Source organism: Protopterus annectens, chromosome 5.part0, assembly GCF_019279795.1.
Source record: "Protopterus annectens isolate FY-2018-M chromosome 5.part0, PAN1.0, whole genome shotgun sequence".
Taxonomy (NCBI): domain Eukaryota; kingdom Metazoa; phylum Chordata; order Ceratodontiformes; family Protopteridae; genus Protopterus; species Protopterus annectens.
Genome location: NC_056735.1, coordinates 771055283 through 771075397, shown reverse-complemented (window position 1 = coordinate 771075397; position 20115 = coordinate 771055283). Strand labels below are relative to the sequence as shown.

The 20115-nt window shown below is 40.0% G+C and overlaps 1 protein-coding gene across 3 annotated transcripts in view; it reads right to left on the bottom strand.

The window, feature by feature from the left end:
- Nucleotides 1-20115, bottom strand: part of ATM (ATM serine/threonine kinase) — a 3174581-nt gene that overhangs the window by 1612711 nt on the left and 1541755 nt on the right. For all 3 annotated transcript variants that reach the window (XM_044072618.1, XM_044072619.1, XM_044072620.1), the window contains one exon: nt 5895-6072. In XM_044072618.1, the coding sequence (XP_043928553.1) occupies nt 5895-6072 (178 nt within the window). The remainder of the gene's footprint in view (nt 1-5894; nt 6073-20115) is intronic.

Below are 20115 nucleotides of genomic sequence, written 5' to 3'. Positions count from 1 at the left end.
TCAGAAAAAAGAAGACACTTCTAAGGGAAGCCTTACTTAAAAGTGCTTATCCTGTCTAGACCTGTGACTGAAATACTCGTGCATCTTGTAGTTTTAAAGTTTTATTAAAGGAAGTGATTTTAACTACATATTTGCTTTGGTGGAAGCTACTTTTTGTTGTTTGCACATAGTACTTCCTTTGAATATCAGAAACTTGTAAGCAATCCCACTTAAACACCATCATGTGAACTACTGCGTCATTTTAAGAGAACTCCTAAGAGAGAGAGAGAGAGTCAGGATTTAAGGAATCCTCTTCCTCAGAGCCACGGTCTAAAGAAGAGGCAATTTGTGAGAAGTATGCCAAAGATTCATCCCCAGAATTCACTTATGAAGAATCAGACTCCCTAGTCTATTTTAACTCAAGTAGAGGACTAAGGAGAAACAGGAAGAGACACCCCCCTGAGGCGGCCTTAAGGTCCATCAGTGCATTGAACAAACCCTGAGCAAAAACCTGCCATTTCATCTGCATATCTTTATCAAAGGCAGGAATGTGCTTATTTTTCAACTTCTTCTTTAGTGGAATGCCCACTCTGACTAACCTAGGAGGCTCACAGCCATGCCTAGATTCAACGAAGGTTCCAGGGAACTATTCCCTCACCAGAATTTGGGGAATCCCCTAGGACCTTTGGAAATGATCAGCCGTGGTTCCCCCTCAACATCAGTGTGGATGTTTGCATTGCCTCAGAGGACATGAGGGAAACTGGTTCCATGCCAGCCTCCAGTAGGACAACTGACATCTGCACCAAATGGTCTTCAGGGTCTTCACTCACCTTGACAGCGAGACATCAGCCAGAGGCTGGCTGGAGAGCTGCAGAACCGGACCAAGACTTTTTGGTCTTCTTTTTGAGAGATAGCTGTACCCTGGGGTGGACAGACACAGCCATGGGACCCAGGATCAAAAGTTTGAGACAATGGTTCTCAAGATAAATAGAAAGAAAGGACAGACAGCTGTAAATCATTTTAGGTACAAAGACCTGACAAATGGTACACTGGGTATGACTGTGTGAAGCATCTAGGCAAGACAAACATTTCATGAGATTCTCTTTATGGGGAATCTACCTCCGACACTGACATTTTCCTTTCCAGTTTGGCATGAACCTTAAATACACAAGAAAAAGAAGGAACCCCTAATGGGGCTCTTTTCTGTAAATGGCTTGGAAGAAACCAGCTCAGCAAAGGGCGTTCAGACATTCAAACTGGTGGCAAAGAAATTCTGAGAATTCAGTGTATGTATGTCACCTTTATGACCTACATCTGGGCAGGGAGCAATACGGCTGATGTACAAAGATGGGAGAATGCAATGCCTTTTGTATACTGACCAGACACTGAGGTATCATTGGCAGGAGATCCCACATGTGATAAATACTGCAACAGTGATATGGGAGGATATCTGTATGGGTCATAATTACTGAAGATGTGAAATACGATGGTTTGACAGTTCATACCACATGAAAAGCACTGCATTGTACAGAAATATAGGAATGTGAAATATGGTGATTGTAGGATGTTTCCATGTAATATGGAATTATTATACAGATAATATAAATGATTGTTTTAACAAGATTGATACCTTCTTAACATTTATTGGTGTTAGATTTTGTCTTATGATACTGGTTATTCATTCACAAGCTGATAGGCCATCAAAGTAGGTACTAAAAGGGAAAACTGTGGTATAAAATACATTTTAGTCAATGCTACAAAATGATCTGTGTACGCCAAGACAAAGCAGATGTGGGTTAGGAGAACAACATAATTGTATGGGCTCCAGTACATTCACTGTTGTAGTATGACAGCTGGGATTCCTGCCAGCATGAATCACACCGGACAGCCTGACTTCCAGAGATCATCCTTCCTCTAGCGTCAGCTGACTCTTTACAAATTAAATATTTCCTCCCCTTTCTGAACTAGCAGGCTTGTACCAAGGTTTCAGACTAGAAGTGGGCTTAAGGAAGTCACCTAGAGCAAACAATGACTCAACCACAAACCCCACGCCAACTTTCTCGATTCTACATGAGTACAGAGGATGAAAGGAGGATTTTGGAAAAGAGTAGAGAGTGAAGGTGTGAGGTAAAGTGACTAAGGTACCCTATACAACATAACCATAGGAAAAGAGAAACAGAGATTAGGATGGGGGAATTAGGGCTCCAACATAAAATATGCTTGTTAGGCTTGTAAAGGTCCCAGGGGCCATTAGCCTAGTACACACCTATGAACCTATGAATTATGTTAAATTCCTAGTGCAACTGTGCTACGTTCATTGTAATATTCACTGTTGTAGTCATTACATCGGAGCTCAAAGCTCAGTGGGGGACTGGTTTTGTCTAGGTTTCAAACAGAGAAGATCCTGAAGAACGGCATGGCAAATCCTGCCTGTCCAAGGATATAAAACATAGGTTGCAGTACTCAGGGTAGGTACTGACAACTAAGTAGCAGCTTCCACAATGATTTGTGTCTTTGCACACTTTAGGAAGGCCAGGGTAGCTATAGTGGTTCTACTAGAAAAGGGCCTTGATATGGCCACTATCAGCTCTGCCATGAAAGGAATAACAAAAAACTAATACAGTAGGCTATCCATTTAGATAATGTCTGCTTGCTTATAGACTTCTACACCCTGCTTTTTGCAAAGTCCCAAATGTGACAAAAAGTTATGGTCTAACTATCTTATTAGTCTTGTTCTGCCCAAATAAAATATCAGTAGCTTAGATACATGCAAAGAAAGATCTTTTGCCCTTGTTTAAATGATTTGGAAAGAAAACAGGGAGATGAATGGCCTGGGTTTTAGGACAATTCTGTTACTACTATAGGTATGAAAGTTGGATTGGTTTGTAGTGTTACTTTAACCTTGTGAAAAAAATCAAAATGTATTCTTTCTACATGGCAGCCTGCAATTCTGAAATCCACTTAGCAGAGGTAACAGCCATTAAAACAGTGGTCTTTGATTAAAGTTGCCTTAAGGGTTGTGTAAGTAGCTGGTTCAAAAGGTAGTTATGTGAATTTTTCCAAAATACATCTGAAAACATATGGGTGGGTAATGTCACTTTCTGGTGGTTTAGGGTGCACTGCCCACTACACTAGTTGGTTAACTGACAGTTGTTAGTACAGTGGAATCTACTGGCAGGTGAGATGAAATATGTATCTTGAGAGACACATAACACTGCCTTTCTCTGTAAAAGTCCTTTGAGAACATGTGCCCAAATGGGATGAGTGCTAGATCATCCAAGCTGCCAGCATTAAGATCTTCAGGACTGGGTGGTGCAGGGACCCTGAGGGAACAATCTGCATTAAGACTTTGCCTTGTTCAGCAGGAGGGAGAACCAATGTTGGCTTAGCCAAAGGAAGCTATCAACAAGAATTTTGGCTTCCCCTCCTTCACTTTTTGTAATACCCTGGGGTTCAGGAGTATTGACAGTGTAAAGAAACAGACTCGCCCGTGGAATGAAGAAAGGATTACATGCTCCTGCAGCTGTTCTGGTTCAGCAATTCCTCAGCTGCCTGTTGTCTGGAGAAGGAAATGGGCCTACTTCTGTATGAAATCTAGAAGTAAATGCCTGTTTAATATCATTTGTTTGGACCTACATATATATTGCACATCATTTTTTGGACCTACTTATATCTTGCACAGGTTGCCAAGACATTCTCCTAAAACAGGGTCTGGCCTGACTCCTGGGCGATCTCCAAGCTTGCATTGCTAACCAGTACAGTAGGTAGTAATGGGTACCCACTTACTTGCTGATGTACTACATATGTGTGGCATTCTGCAAGAGAATGATTAGGGCTCCCCCAGAGTCCAGATGTGCTGGGAAATTTTGACAGCTAATATTAATGCCATTTTTTTAAATATCCCAGCTCATCTGCCTCTGAACTGGGGTGTCTGAATCATCCACCTCTGGGGTGGGTTCCATTTTCTTCCTTTTAGCAAGAGCCCACAACACTGTAGACTTTTGTGATATGTGAGAAAGAATATAAGCTTTACATAATTTACAGCAAAGTTTTACATTGAACAAGTTATATGTTAGATAGATTCTGAGCTACTCATTTGTAGGAGGGCCAAAGGAAGTGGTCAAGAAGCAGATGGCAATTAGGTTGTGACTGACTAAATCAAAAGCCTTAGTAAGGCAAATAAAAATGGTTCCTATGAGAGTTGGTCACATTCCAAAGCAGTCAGCACAGAATCCGACTGAGAGAGCTGCTATCAGTAGTTAACACCTGTTGGTGTCTAGTAAGCAAATTACAGGTGTAATGTGATAAAAATAGATATTGACAATGAAATTTCCCGTCTCCCACCATGGCATTTCACACCATAACCATCAATCACATGCAGGGCTATCATCTATAAATCTGAACATAAATATGAAAATATGACTTAAGTGATAAAATAATTGATTAACTTCTCATCTGCAGGACATCTTAGATTAACTGTCTTAGTGTCATTTTGTTGCTAACTTTTTGCACTTTCTAAAACTGCCTAGTATTAGCTGTTAAGTTACTTGGTTAAAGAAGCCAGGCCCAAAAAAGGTCTGGATGTCATATGGAGGTAAGGGTGTTAACTGGAACTAAACAAAAATGGTGTTAATAGCATTATAGGCTTGACTGAGTTATACCACTGAACATGATCTGGGAGCCAATCTGAAAGTGCAGGAATGTAACCCAGCAATTAAACTTCATAGCACATTAATTAACAGTATAGCCATTCTTAAGTTCTGAGACTTCAGTATCCTTCTGTTTAAATGGCTAAACACTATCTGTCACAATCTGATACTAAGCCCATATATAAACATATTTCTTAAGTTCAAGTATGAATTGGACTGAAATTGTTAGCAAAGCTAGAAATGAGAAACTATTACATATGAAAATTTGCTCTGTTAGTGTGAATGCTCAACTTGAATAAGGATATGTGCATATGTCTTTTACTATTTGCATATTCTAGGACTACTGGTACGTTTTTATTGTCTGCTTATAAACTACTGTAATCAAGAGAAACCATACCATTTAAGGTAAAATGTACAGCCTATTGCAATGCCCACAGAACACATTTTACATCTAATAGACAAATAATATAGAGGAAAAAAAAACAAACTCATTTAGTGTATAATTTAATACAAAATGTTTTAAGAGAAACTGAGAGATGGCAGTAGTTGAAAAAGAAAATGTGTCATCAAGTTCCTCGAGCATGTTATTACAATGGTAGCAGAGAAAAACTTTAAGATATACCTATTTTTTGAACAGAAGCTGATACCACTGAATTACTTCCGGCCATTCATCCATCTGTTTTCAATACCCACATTGAAGTCATGATCATGGAGATCAGAACTTATCTGAGCAAGCAACAAGTGGCAGGCAGTAGCCATCTGTATCACTAATCAATCACAGACCACGCACACATCCACACTTATGCATCTTAAAGGCAATTTACCATCTGGTGGCATGTAAAATGTGGGAGGAAACTTGACAGACGCAATGAACAGAAAATGCAAGCTCTACAGAGAAAGCACCCCTACCTAAAAACTGAACTGGAAGGTCTAACTACTATGAAGCACAAATGCTACAGCCTGTACTATAATGTTTCTGTTAGTTATTTGTTTAGAAGCCCTAAATCAGCCACAAAACAAAGACTTCCAAGTCAAGGCTTAAGAAGAACTACAAACAAGAATGGAATGGATTTAAAAACTGACACAAGAGCTGATTTAGTTTAAGCATTTACAATACCACCAACTGGCTTAGTCACAGAAGGTTCACTGCAAGTGTAAAGAAGCAAGTCCCATTAAAAATAACATGCAAGTTAAAAACTCAAAATGTTTTTCTTTTACTAATCTTAATAAAATAAGGAAAATGCAGTGAAATAATTAGCTTATTACCTGAATCAGTATTAGCTGGTGTTGTTGATCTACTAGAAACTTGACGGACTTTGCAACTTGCTGAAAAAAAGCCTTGCACTTGACTGGACAGCAATTTGCACCACTCCCCATTTGCATCATGAAGAAGTATATCGTGAATTAAAAAGGGAAGGATCACTTGACAAAAATCTGTCTTGACCTTAAATTTAATAAACAGTAAATTATTATAAAGGCAATTCAGCTACTTGATGGTTTCTGCTATAAAGTATAACTTGCTCATTTTGGCTTCTATATAAACTGATCTGTAAACCATGCATATAAATTAAGGTTACCAATCTTTCCACAATATTTTTATTAAACACGAGTAAAATGACACATAATTCCAAGGGGAAACTAAGTAACCTTTAAATATATGCAAGCAAATATCAACACGCATGTAAACTTCTAATTACTATAATTATAAGCAATTCAATACATGTTAAACAAATTCAAGTTTCACATTCCAGTATGTCAAATAGATGATCACTAGGCATATAGTCCAAAAACCACCGAGAATCCCATCACACTTTCGCAAATGCTGTAAAGCACTGACTGGATAAGGGATCTGCTCAAGGTCACACAATAAGCAAATGAAGGATGAGGGAATCAAATACTGTACCACGGAGGAAGCAGTTCATTTACTGCTCACAGCCTTAATTCTCTGCACTAACTTCCAGAAGTTTAAGGCTATGAGTTCATTGCGTTCATAACCCCTTCTTCTCCAGTAAAGAAACCATGCTAGAAAAATTCCTGCTGAAAAAAGGGAGTGAAACATAACAGAGTCATAACCCAGTTCTGCTACCAAAAGCAATTAAAAGCCTCAGATAAGAAACTAACAAATATATAATCTCAAACCAAGATATGGCATTTCATCTGCGTCTAAATGTAATTTTATTAAAGGATTTAGACAGGTTACAGGAAGTTGTAATTCACAGTACCCCTGTGGAGGTAGAAGGTAAGGGGGGGGGGGGGGTTGACTGACCCAGTTACTCTCTGCAGAAAAATGGTGGGACTCCACAGTTATAGAACGATAACAATATTTATTAAACTTTTTTATACTTTTAAATATAGGAAGCTTTTCATTGTGTATCAAAATTAAAAACAGTTTTTAAGATTAAAAAGAGGGGAACCCAACATACTGGATCTTGGAAGCCAGAGGGCCAGCCCCAGCCAGAAATTTTGTGGGCAGTCAGTTATGCAAACACTCAGTAAAATGTGTATTAATGAAGTAGAGAAACTACAAAAAGCATGGGAGAATGATCTGAGAACACAAATAGCACAGCAACAATTGGAAAAAACTTGGCTTTTTTTTTTTTTTTTGACAGAAGGTCTCCCCTTTCTGCACCTCCATCTGACCCCTTTTTTCCCTCCATTAGGGTGAAGGCCCTCTGGCCCATTAACTCATTCACTGGTGTAAGCAAAAGTCAGATGTTGGGGAGTTGGCCCATCTACAAAACCTGCAGACAAGTCCAAACCCCACCCCAGGCAACTTGTGAGGTCCATTACAGCTGCCTCAAGAGAAGCATGTGCTCTTCCATGCATGTTCAAACTCTCAACAAAGCATCACACTGCTTGCAGTGCAGGAATGTAAGGCTCTTTATGCTGCCTGTAAATGCACGTGTCACCAATGCAAAGATCCAAGCTGGTCACCTACTCCCAGGATTGGTGAGCCAGCTTTGGCCACTCACTTCCATCTTCCCCCACTCAGTCCCAGCCAGTACCCATCATTTTCTTCTTTCGGCTGTTCCCATTAGGGGTCGCCACAGCGGATCATCTGTTTCCATTTCTTCCTGTCCTCTTCATCTTGCTCTGTCACACCAACCACCTGCATTGTCCTCTCTCACCATATCCATAAATCTTATCTTAGGCCTTTACTCTTTTCCTATTACCTGGCAGCTTCATCATTAGAAATTTTTTCCCAATATACTCAGCATCCCTCCTCAGCACATGTCCCAACCAATGTAATCTTGCCTCTTTGGCTTAGTCTCCAAACCTTCCAACCTGGGCTGACCCTCTAATATACTTATTCCTAATCCTGTCCACCCTCGTCACACCCAGTGCAAATCTTAACATCTTTAACTCTGCTACATCCAGCTCTAACTTCTGCCTTTTTGTCAATGGTACTGTCTCCAACCCATATAACACAGCTGGTCTCATTACCCTCTTGTAGACCTTCCCTTTCACTCTTACTTGTACTCGTCTGTCACAAATCACTCTCGACACTATTCTCCACCCACTCCACCCTGCCTATACTCTTCTTCACCTCTCTTCCACACTCATCGTTACTCTGATCTATTCATCCCAAGTATTTAAACTCATCCACCTTCGCCACCTCTACTCCTTGCATCCTCACCATTCCTCTATCTTCCCTCTCATTCACACACACATATTCTGTCTTAGTCCTGCTGACCATCATTCCTCTTCTCTCTAGAGCATATCTCCATCTCTCCAGGGTCTCCTCCACCTGTTCCCTACTCTCGCTATAGATCACAATGTCATCTGCAAACATCATAGTCCACAGGGAATCCTGTCTGATCTCATATGTCAACCTGTCCATCACCATTGCAAATAAAAAAGGGCTCACAGCTAATCCTTGATGTAATCCCATCTCCACCTTAAAAGCATCAGTCACTCCCACCACAGAACTCACACTGTCACACTATCCTCGTACATATCCTGTACCACTCTTACATACTTCTCTGACACTCCCGACTTCCTCATACAATACCACAACTCCTCTCTAGGCACCCTGTCATATGCTTTCTCTAGGTCTACAAAAACACAATGCAACTGCTTCTGACCTTCTCTGTACTTCTCCATCAACACTCTCAGAGCAAACATCGCATCTGTAGTGCTCTTTCCCAGCATGAAACCATACTGCTGATCACTAATCATCACGTCCCTTCTTAACCTAGCTTCCACTACTCTTTACCATAACTTCATGCTGTGACTGAGCTATTTAATCCCTCTGTAGTTACTACAGCTCTGCACATCACCCTTATTCTTAAAGATCGGTACCAAAACACTTTTTCTCCATTCCTCCGGCATCCTCTCACTTTCCAAAATTTCATTAAACAATCTGGTTAAAAACTCCACTGTCATTTCACCTAAACACCTCCATGCTTCCATAAGTATGTCATCTGGACCAACAGCCTTTCCATTCTTCATCCTCTTCATAGCTATCCTTACTTCCTCCTTGCTAAAACATTGCACTTCATGATTCACTATCCCCACATCATCCAACCTTCTCTCCCTCTCATTCTCTTCATTCATCAACCCCTCAAAGTACTCTTTCCATCTGCTCAACACGCTCTCCTTGCTTGTAAGTATGTTTCCCTCATTATCCTTTATCACCTTTACCTGCTGCACATCTTTCCTAGCTTGCTCCCTCTGTCTAGCCAATTGGTACATGTCCTTTTCTCCCTCCTTAGTGTCCAACCTTTCATACAACTCTTCATATGCCTTAGCCTTCGCCACCTCTCTGTCATGCACCTGATCTCCTTATACTCCTGTCTACTTTCTTCATCTATCTGACAATCCCACTTCTTCTTTGCCAACCTCTTTCTCTGTATACTCTCCTGTACTTCTTCATTCCACCACCATGTCTCCTTGTCGTCCTTCCTCTGTCCAGATGTCACACCAAGCACCTTTCTAGCCATATCCGTTACTAGCTCTGCTGTAGTTACCCAGCTATTTGGTAACTCTTCACTGCCACCCAGTGCCTGTCTTAACTCTTCCCTGAACTCCACCTCACAATTACCCTTTTTCAATTTCCACCATTTGATCCTTGGTGCTGCCCTCACACTCCTCCTCCTCTTCTTGATCACCAACGTCATCTTACAAACCACCATCCTATGCTGCCTAACAAGGGTTATCTCTGGTGCAATCAGGACTTTAACCCCTGCACCAAAGAGTGGGCTATAGGGAAAGGGTTATCTTCTCTTGTAGATATGTAAACATTTTGCATTCATTTCATCTTTTGGCTGGCAATGTTTGCATAACTATTTCTACATCTATCCAAATTATACAGCATGTTCCCTGACTCAAATCTAACTTACTGAAGGTGTCAGGAGGGTGAATAAAAAGACTGGATTCATACAGTCAAAATTTTCAAAAATATGCAATATGCCTTGGCTTAGTAAGGCAGGAACACCTTAACTGCTATATATAAGGAAATTAGATCTAATATCCCATCTCAAAAAGAAGTCTAAACCTCAAGATGCACGCACTCAAAACTCTCCTTAGCATGGAGAACATCGATATCTGTGCAGCAACAGAAACCTGGTTCAAGGCTCCAGCACTACCAGGTTATACCTCATACCAATATTCAAGATACCCACACCTCCAGGTTGGTGGCACAACAGCGCATCAGAGACTATCCATGTGCAAAACTGTGTGGGTAAAACTGCCTTCCTTCCAGTTTATAGCCTGCTACAGACCACCAACACAGGAACCCCACTGGCCTTTCCTGAGAATATACTGGAAAATATGAAGGTCTCTCCAAGCACCATTACATTGTGACTTCCAACTACCCAAACATAGACTGGGAGCATTACTCCAAGGTTCCTAGAATTTATAAACTCAATGCTATGGAACAACTTGACCTGATCATCACCAACATGGGGACACTATGCTCCAGACCAGAAGTGTATGATCAGACCATAAACTAATCTCACTGGATATTCACATCCCACCCCACCTCCTGCCCAGAAAACCACAGTGAAAAACTTCTAAATCAAATTTCGGTCTGTGGAAAATATGGCCCAGACAGCAGAATGAACACCTTCAGGAATGCATGGATCATGCAATCCCAAATAAAACCAAGACCCAATCCTCCAAAACAAACTATACAATAGAAGGCTACATGATAGAGCAAAATCCCGGCACTCATAAAATCATCTAAGGCCAGCTTCGAGAGAAAAATTGCACAGGACACTAAGGATAATCACAAGGCTTTCTTTAGTTATGTTAGGAACCTAAAATACACCGAACCCACAGACATTGCCAACATCCTAGCTGACAGGTTCAGCGCAAACTTCTCAAAGGGCAAATATCTATCCCAACAGTGTGCTGCCCCTGACATCTCAGATGCTCAGGTAAGAGCCGCCTCTCCAAAAAAAAAACACAGCATCAATGGGACCAGATGGTGTCCCGGCTGCGCCCTAACATGAACTCCAAGAAGAGCTAAACCCAAACATAAAACTACTGTTCAATCGTAGCCTTACTACAGGATATGTACCCAAAGAGTGCCCTCTCCACAAAGGTGGTGCCTCAACGGATCCTGGAAACTATCGCCCATAAGCCTGACTAGCTTGGTCTGCAAAGCTATGGAAAGGAACAACAAGGACCACATAAATAAAGAAATTGGGGACCTACAGACACTGGATGGCAGATCCTGCCTCTTAAACCTGGTGGTGGTCCACACAGCCTACCTGGACCTCTAAGCTCACCAGCTTAAATATAAACCCTATGTCACTAGATGGGTTGCAAACTGGCTCAAGGACAGAACCCACATGGTTAGAATTGCTGAGCCATGTCAGACTCCAAACCAGCAGTCCTGGGACCAGGCTGACCAAGTTCGCAGATGACTGCAAACTGGGCCATAATCAACTCTCCAGCCCCCACAAGCATCCTCCAAAAGGTCCTCATAGTAACAGACATCTTGTGCCAGAGCCATGGCTCAAGCTAAAAGTGTATAGTCATGGTGGTAATCCATTAAGTACATAAGAAGTCATTAGGGACCTGGGGACCCAAGTTGATAGCAATCTCTCATTTGACAACCCACGGCCCAAAGTGGTTAGAAAAACATTTTATATAGCCCACCTAATCATGAAGGGATTCACATCTAGATCAGGGAGGTCACCTTATCAGGCCCATAATTGAAGTACCTCACCAAGAGGATCAAAGGGCTCAAACAGATGCCATATGCTGCCGGTTAAAGAAACTCCAGCTCTACTCAGTGGCATGAATTAATGGACATGCTGCACCTCAGAAAATCCAAATCCCATCCAGCGAGACTTGAACCTCAGCACTGAAATAAATAGGACATGCTGGAGGGACAGATTCAATAAAATCCCAGTCCAGGTTAGGAAGAGTCCTCTTCAAGAGGAATCTTGATGAGTGGATGGGAGATACTTCTGTCACTGTTAGACAGAGGCACAGTATACTAACCTCAAAAAGGCATAGCAAAAAATTTTAAAAAATGTGTGGGAAGCCAAACACACTCTGGCTAGGCTTATAAATGGATAGCCTAGTATGAACCTATGAACCTAAAAGAATAATTTCCTAAGTTACAACCACTTGCTCCCCCAGTATTTCTGAAAGTATTCCAAGTAACTTTTAAAAATCTGCCAAACTTCTTACATTCACAAAAAACATGTCCCTAACTACCTCTCTTTATCCCATCACATTTTACCATTTGACATCTACCCATAGAAAAATTCTTTGAAGTCTTGCTTGGGGTATCAAGCTACCTATGCAAACTCTCCCAAGAAAAACTCCAAAATTTACTAGACTCTGTTGCATACATGTCTTCCCACTGTTTCTTTGTATATTGTTTTCACATTCTCTTTTCCAAATCTTTTCTAACTTACTCTGCTTGACATTTAACATTATTTTATAAGCCCTACTACTCATCCATTTTTAACAGCAAATTCTGCTCTAGAGTCAATTAAAACCTTTATTACAATTAGTCTTTCAGTATGACTGCCTTATCCCTTTCTAAAGTCAAGCTACATTTTATTGTCATTCACAAATCACACAAGTGCAAAATCTGAATGAAATTCCGTGTCTCTGGACACAATGTGCAGACAACATATAGACTGTTTTCACAGACATTTACACATATAACACCTAGCTATTACATCACGGACATGCAGGTAGATAGACTAATACTGCACATAATTAGAAACACATTTTAACACTTTTCGCAGTGAACACTTAATTGCATGAAACTTTAGCATTGCACAGGTACTTGGTTAAGACACTGCATTGATCCTTTCATAAAAAGAGACATTTGAGTATGGCACTGTGAAAGTTAGAGTATTGCACTATGGACCTTAGAGTATTGCACTATGGTTAATTTATGAGTTCTCAACATGTATTGCACTGAAAGAGGAGATATTTTACTGCATTCCTACTGCCCTACATGGCCTATAATTTACAGTCATGGTGAATACTGCACTAAGTATTAGATGAGACTGGTAACCAGGTTAATGCACAATTTGAGACAAGTTTCTACTGACCCAGATGGCTATCATGGAGCATAGTTGCTACTAGAGTTCAGCAGCCTGATGAATCTCGTAGTTTTGCAAAGCATGCTTTGGAAGCACTTTCCAGACGACAAATGCAGGAACAGTCTGTAAGCAGGGTAAGTGCAGCCTTTAATTATTCCACTGGCCTTGCTGAGACATCTAGATAAGTTACAAGTCATGGATAGGTGGTAAGGTGGTCTTGATGATCTTCTCGGCTGTTTTTACCACTCTCTGAAGGGATCTACCTTCAAAGATAGAGCAGCTTCCATACCACAATAGGAGATTGTTCGTTTGGATGCTTTCTGTAGTACCTCTGTAAAAGGTAGTGAGAACTGTCAGTGGGAGATTTGCTCCCTTAGCCTTCTTAAAAAGTGCAGTCTCTGGTGCACTTTCTTGACTATAGCATTGGTGTTCGAAGATAAGTCCTCATCAATGTGCACTCCCAGAAACGTTGTGCTTCTCACTCTTTCCACTGTTTCCCCATTGATGGTGATAGGAGAATGTTTCTTGCGATTTTTCCTGTAGTCCACAATTATCTCTTTTTGTCTTGTTCATGTTTAGGGCCAAGTTATTTCCACACCAGGTAATCAGTTGTTCCACCTCATCTTTATATGCTGTTTCATCATCGTTACTGATGAAGCCCACTACCGTTGTACCATCAGCAAACTTGATGATGTGGTTTGTATTGTACCTGGCTATACAATAGTGTGTTAAACAGGATGAACAACAAGGGAGTTCGTACACACCCTTGTGGGACTCCAGTGTTAAAAGTGATGCTATCCAAGGAGTTATTTCCTGCACACACTTTCTGAGGTCTGTCTGTGAGAAAGTCAAGAATCCAAAGTGTTGACACGTAGTTGGAGTAGCTTCATTACCAAGATGAAGGATGACCATGTTAAAAGCAGCTCTGAAGTCAATGAATAGTACCCTCACGTAGGTGTTTTACTCTCAAAGTGTTCTAGCGATAGATGGAGTGCTAGAGAGAGATGCATCTGCCATAGAGCGGTTTGCTCTGTAAGCAAACTGCAGAGGTTCAAGATCAGCAGGCAGCCCAGATGTTATGGTGTCCTTGACCAGGCTTTCAAAGCACTTCATTCACTATGGAGGTGAAGGCTACAGGGCGGCAGTCATTTAGGCAAGATGGTGGAGACTTCTTTGGTAATGGAATGATTGCCATTTCCTAGAAGCATTTCGTAACTATTTGCCGACTCAGAGTTACTGAAGATATCCATGACGGCATTTGTTAGTTGGACTGTGCAGTCTCTGAGCACACACCCTAGGATGTTGTCAGGACCACCTGATTTTCTTGGGTTAATTCTGTGCAGTGTCCTGTGGACATCTGCTGGGTTGAGGATGAGCATCTTCTCCTTATGGCCGATGGGCATTTTCTTCACTGTTGTTCTGTTCCCTTCCTCAAATCTGCTGAAGAAGATATTCAGCTTATTTAGGAATTCCTTGCTGTCCTCACATTTGCCTAAACTAGATATCAATCCTTGGTAGAGAAAGCAGTCAGTAAACTTCTGTTTGGCCTCATCCCACTCTATTTACTTTCCCTCTCTAGTTATTTTTCTCCTATTACCTTGGTTTCCTTTTGGTATTTTTTTCTCCAGTAAATTCCAGTCTCCATCTTGCCTATTTTCTATACCCCTACTTGCAGTCACCCCAATTGGAAAAGTCTCCTTTCTGCATTCTCGTGTTGGCTTAGTCCTTTTAATACCTTCTGCTATTTTATGAACATAACATTCTGTATGGTTGTTATTCTCCATAATGATCTGCATCCAAAATCTTACCATATTTTTTGAACTCCTCCCTTGCTTTATCATCATCCCTTTCTTCTGCTTCTCTTATATATGAGCCTTAACTGTGTAGCTCCAACATATCCCTTTAAATCAGGTCATCCTAAACCACCTTGTTCTATTTGAAGGATCAACTTACCCCACTTAACTCCTGCCCTCTTCCCCTTCAAGATAAATTCCTTCAACTCTACATTAATCAGTGTTCACAATTTCTCCTCTGATTGATATAAATATGCCTCCCATGTATATAAAACTAATGGGACTAAACACATTTTTATTGCTTGCATCTTACTATCTATATCCATAAACAAGAGCTTCCAGTTTCAAATTTTTTGCATTACCTTTTTTTAAGCATCTTCCCATATATCCTGAGCTGCAATAACAAAAGCTTTTGTAAATCCATAATCCTAAATACTTCATTTTATCATGTCCTCCTAAGTATGGGTATTGTTGTGGAATGAGGCAATTTTGATGGTCATTCATAAACCAGGGAAGGACCCACCTACACCCATTCTTATTGGCCAGCATCCATTATAAACCATGATTATAAGTTATTTGTGGTGGTTTTAGGGAAAAGACTTACAAAGTTCCTACCCAGAATTATTTACCCAGACCAGGCAGACTTTGTACAAGGGAGGTCTATCTTTGACAGTTCAATCAGCACCATGTTAACCAGTGGATAAAGTAGCCACCTCCATATACCATTTACTACTGACAAATCTAGATGCTGAGAAGTCCTTCGATTGTGTTAGATGGACTCTCTGTGGATCCTAATTTCTTCCAGCATTTATTCAAGCTTTTCAAGGAATTTATAGAAAGCCCACTGCAACATTAAAAGTAAATTCCACCCCAGTCAGGCCAATACAAATCGAGGCTGGGCTTCCCCATATCTCCACTTTTCTTGGCTATCTATTTAAAACCATTAGCAACTTGACACAGACAATCAGCCATTTCAGGTTATGTGTACAGAAACTTCCAATGCTCACACTCTGTATATGTTGATAACTTGAGGGTGTTTCTCTCCAATCTAGAGAAAGACATGCCTCACCTACTTCAAGAACTTCACTCCAACAGTTATCTTTCTGGATATTACGATCAACCCTAACCAAACTAAGGCGGTCAAAAGTCATTACATCCTATCTCCACATAAGGCACTGGAGTTCCCATTTCTAGAGGCTTACTTGGGACTGAAAGTAGATCCTTCACTGAAGTCCTCATTAGCACCTACTTATGACACCATTTTAGTAAAAGTAAAGAGCTACTGTGGTACCAGGAAACTTGTACACATAAATATTCTGCAAACAGCCCATGTTGTTTCATGGTATGTTTTATCTCTGTTGGTATATGCAGAAAAAGCACTACCTATTCCTGGTCCCCTAATTTTCAAGAAGAGAGTGAAATCTTGTCTGAGAGACAATGTATGGGTTGGAAACAGACCCAAGTTAAGCTAGGAACGACTGTCGTCTCCTCTCAAAGAGAGGTATTGGTTTTCCTGATTTAAGTCTTTATGGATTAGCTGCTAGGATTAAGGTTTCTGGGGACTTCATCAGTCCTGGGAAGATAGCTGACTGGTGCAGCCTTTTGGCATAAGATCTTTATAAAGCTACAGTACAAAAAAACAAAACAAAAACAAATTTTACTTATCTTCTTCCTTATCCAAAAATCCTGACTGCTCTCATGACTGCAACAAGGGAAAGTTTTAATATAATGATCATGGTTGGCAGATATCTTGAGGAATTTAAGGGTGTATCCTAAACTTTATTACTGGCAACAATTAATAAATGATGTAAAACCTTATTCAGAATTAATTTTGTTTTTTCCACAGGATCAGACAGGCATGTACATCGGCTTGTTAAATAATATGAAACAGAAGAAACTCTTTACAATTAATACAGATGAGAGACCCAGATGGATCATTTGGCTTTTAGACGCTAGGTCAGCTGCAATATGTCATAAAGGGGAAATTGGTGTATTTTACCACATTCTTATCATCCATGGCTTAAGCCTCAGAGAGGAATATAGGATAATGTGGGAAAGATATCGGGCAGGATAGATAAAACACACACTGGGCAAATATCTTCTCAATTCAAAGGAAGGCTACCCAATCCCAGAAAGTCAGACTTCTTGCCTGGAGATGCCACTTTAAATATTTCTATACTCCATTTAAGTAACACTTTAGGATACATTACTTTTAATCTATCTGTTGGAGGTGTTCCTTTGGGCTACCAGGGGGCCGGGCACACATAATTTGGGAATATTACATTCTAGATGAGCTTACAACTTCAAAGCAGATGGTCTGAAATGCTATTTGGCCAAACCAAATACTGACAATGAAGCAGACCATTCTTCTTGGACATGTCACCACTTTCACACTTGGCTCTTCTGACTCAAGGTTGTTAAATCTGATACTGTTGGTAGCTAAAACTGTGTCACAAATATGGGAAATCTATTTAACCACCCTTGCTCAATGATTTTAGATCTTTGTTGGAAGAGTTGTTCATTACAGAATCATCCCTGCATGACATGCTGAGCACACAGAAATGGCCCTTATAAAAATAAGTTGTTACAATATACCATTAGTAGAGCTCTATTTATTTATGTATAACCACACACAGTATAATGTGAATTGTTATGTTGTTTCTGGTGTTGTTCGTTACTATGCTGTTATGCAATAAAATAAATAAGTCACTTTGCATAAAGCAATCTCTGCCTCTCTAGTATCTACAATGTAGAAAGGGAACTGGGAAGATGTTCTGGAGCCACTGCTATGTCAACCTCCAAGGGGGCCAGACAGATGCCAGCATCTAAAACAAATGCCAGGATAAGGTCTGGGAAACCAACTTACTAAATTTACTTTCCTTATGAGATACAAGGAGAGCTATCTTACATTTCCTTTTTATATTTTTTAAAGGGTCCTCTCACCCTCACAAATCCAATATTTCATATCAAAACTACAACAATGTGACTGGACCCCTCTATCATCACTCCCATTAGATACTGCAGTAGCATACTTCAATGATACTTTCCTGGACATACTACACAGCCATGCCCCCCTTAAAACCATAAGAATAAAGGCAAACTATGCCCCTTGGCTAACCAAAAAAACAAAACTCCTACTCAAAACCAGAAATAAAGTTTGGACACAATATCAGTCCAATAGAAGCCTGGCCACACTAAACTATTACAACCAACTAAGAAATAAATTAAAAAAAAAAAACAGCTAAAAAATGACAAAAAAATGCTACTATTGAGCAACCCAACAAAAATAGCAAAATGACCCCCAAAAAATTCTGGGCAACTATAAATCAGCTCTTACAGCTAGGCCAATCTTTAACCCCAACTCCTTTTCACCACAAATACACTGGATAGTATAGCCACTCAATTCAATTCCATTCTAAACTTAACCAAAACAAATAGCACTATGCCACTAAAAATCCCCATTGAACCTAATGAAACGTCCAATAACTTTTCTTTTATGCCCATTCAGACTAGTACTATAAAACAAATGCTCCATAAACTTAAAACTACCACCCTTGAGACCAGCACTGGTACAGTTTTTAAAAGAATCTAGAACAGAAGCTGCCATTAAAAAGGAATAATTAGTAAAGCATACAAAATACTGCATGATAATTATAAGAAACAATCAGAGAAGCTTAGAAAGGATTGGGAAGACAGAGTGGATAAGCAATTTACAAACAGACAATGGGAGGATATATGTACATCTCCCAAATATGCAACAAAGTCTAGAAGATTTAGGATCTTTGCCTGGAAATGTTTACATAGGTATTTTTATACCCCGAGTAGACTCCAAAGAATTTTTCTTCAGGTGGATAGCAAATGTTAGATGTGTAACAGACAAGAAAGAGGTAAATGGGAACCTATTTTTTGGGAGTGTTGTGAGCTGGCAGACACTAGGGATTCCCTGCAGACATCTGTCAGAGATGCTGGGTGAGTGGATTGGACTGACTGGGGAGATGATTTTTTTGAGTTATGCTACAAAATCGTAATTGCCTAGACATAGTAAAGCCTTGTTGAGTCTAATTATGGTGGCTGCCAAAAAAGCAATTACTAGAAAATATAAATCAAAGTCTAGACTTTACTAGAAGTAGTGAATACAGTAACAGAGATAAAACAACTGGAATTGTGATCTTTAGAAAAGGGAAGGAGCAAAGTACATAGGGAAAAACGGGAATTGTGCAAATAAAATATGTAGAGCAGGAACACGGTTTAAGAGGGAGGATTTGAATGAGCCATATAATGTTTAGCTGACAATGACTGGATGGTTTATAAGTGATGTATAATGTTTGCAACTAGTTGTTTCAGTGGTGTCTGATGTAAACTGTTTGCAATTAAAGTGGTATCATTTTGTATGTTTTTCATTTATATAAATGTAAGACTGCCTTTGTCACATGTGAAAAACGAATAAAGATGTTTGGAGAAAAAAAAAATTTAAATTAACATATTGCTGAACTAGTGTAGGAAAAAGAATGCAAATTTGCTTCTCAAAATGTAACCTTTAGTAGCCTCTTGTAACGTTTCTTATTAAAATCCAATTACCTTCTTAAAAAGAAAACTAGCACCCTTGCTGCTGACACACTACCTGCTGTATTAAGTTAGCCTGACATCGTAGCCTATCCAATCTCCATAATGATTAATCGCCCATAACTGGGCATCAAGTTCTCAAAATCTGGAAAACTTCCTACATAACACCCTACACAAAGGGGGAACATGTACAGACCCCTCTCTAACTATAGACCAAGCACAAGTATGTCACTCCCATCCAAAATCTTAATAAAATGCATTCACTTCCAACTCATGAATCACCTTCTCTCTAACAATCTTCTAACACCCAACATGGCTTTTGTCCCAATCACAGCACCATTACAGCTCTATTAAGCTTTACAGACACCACCAACTATCTCAAAAATAATGGACAACTAGTCTCCTCAATATTCCTAGAGATGACCAAAGCCTTTGATACAGTCTCCCACCAAAAACTCCTAGACAAACTCCTGTCTTTTAAACTAAGCCATTCTGCCCTTCAGTAGTTCCATTAGTACCTATCAGATCGACATCAAGCCATATAATGTTGCTAATGCAGAGTTAATTGCTCTAAAACTTTGCATAAATAATGTAAAAGGCATCAATCTTATT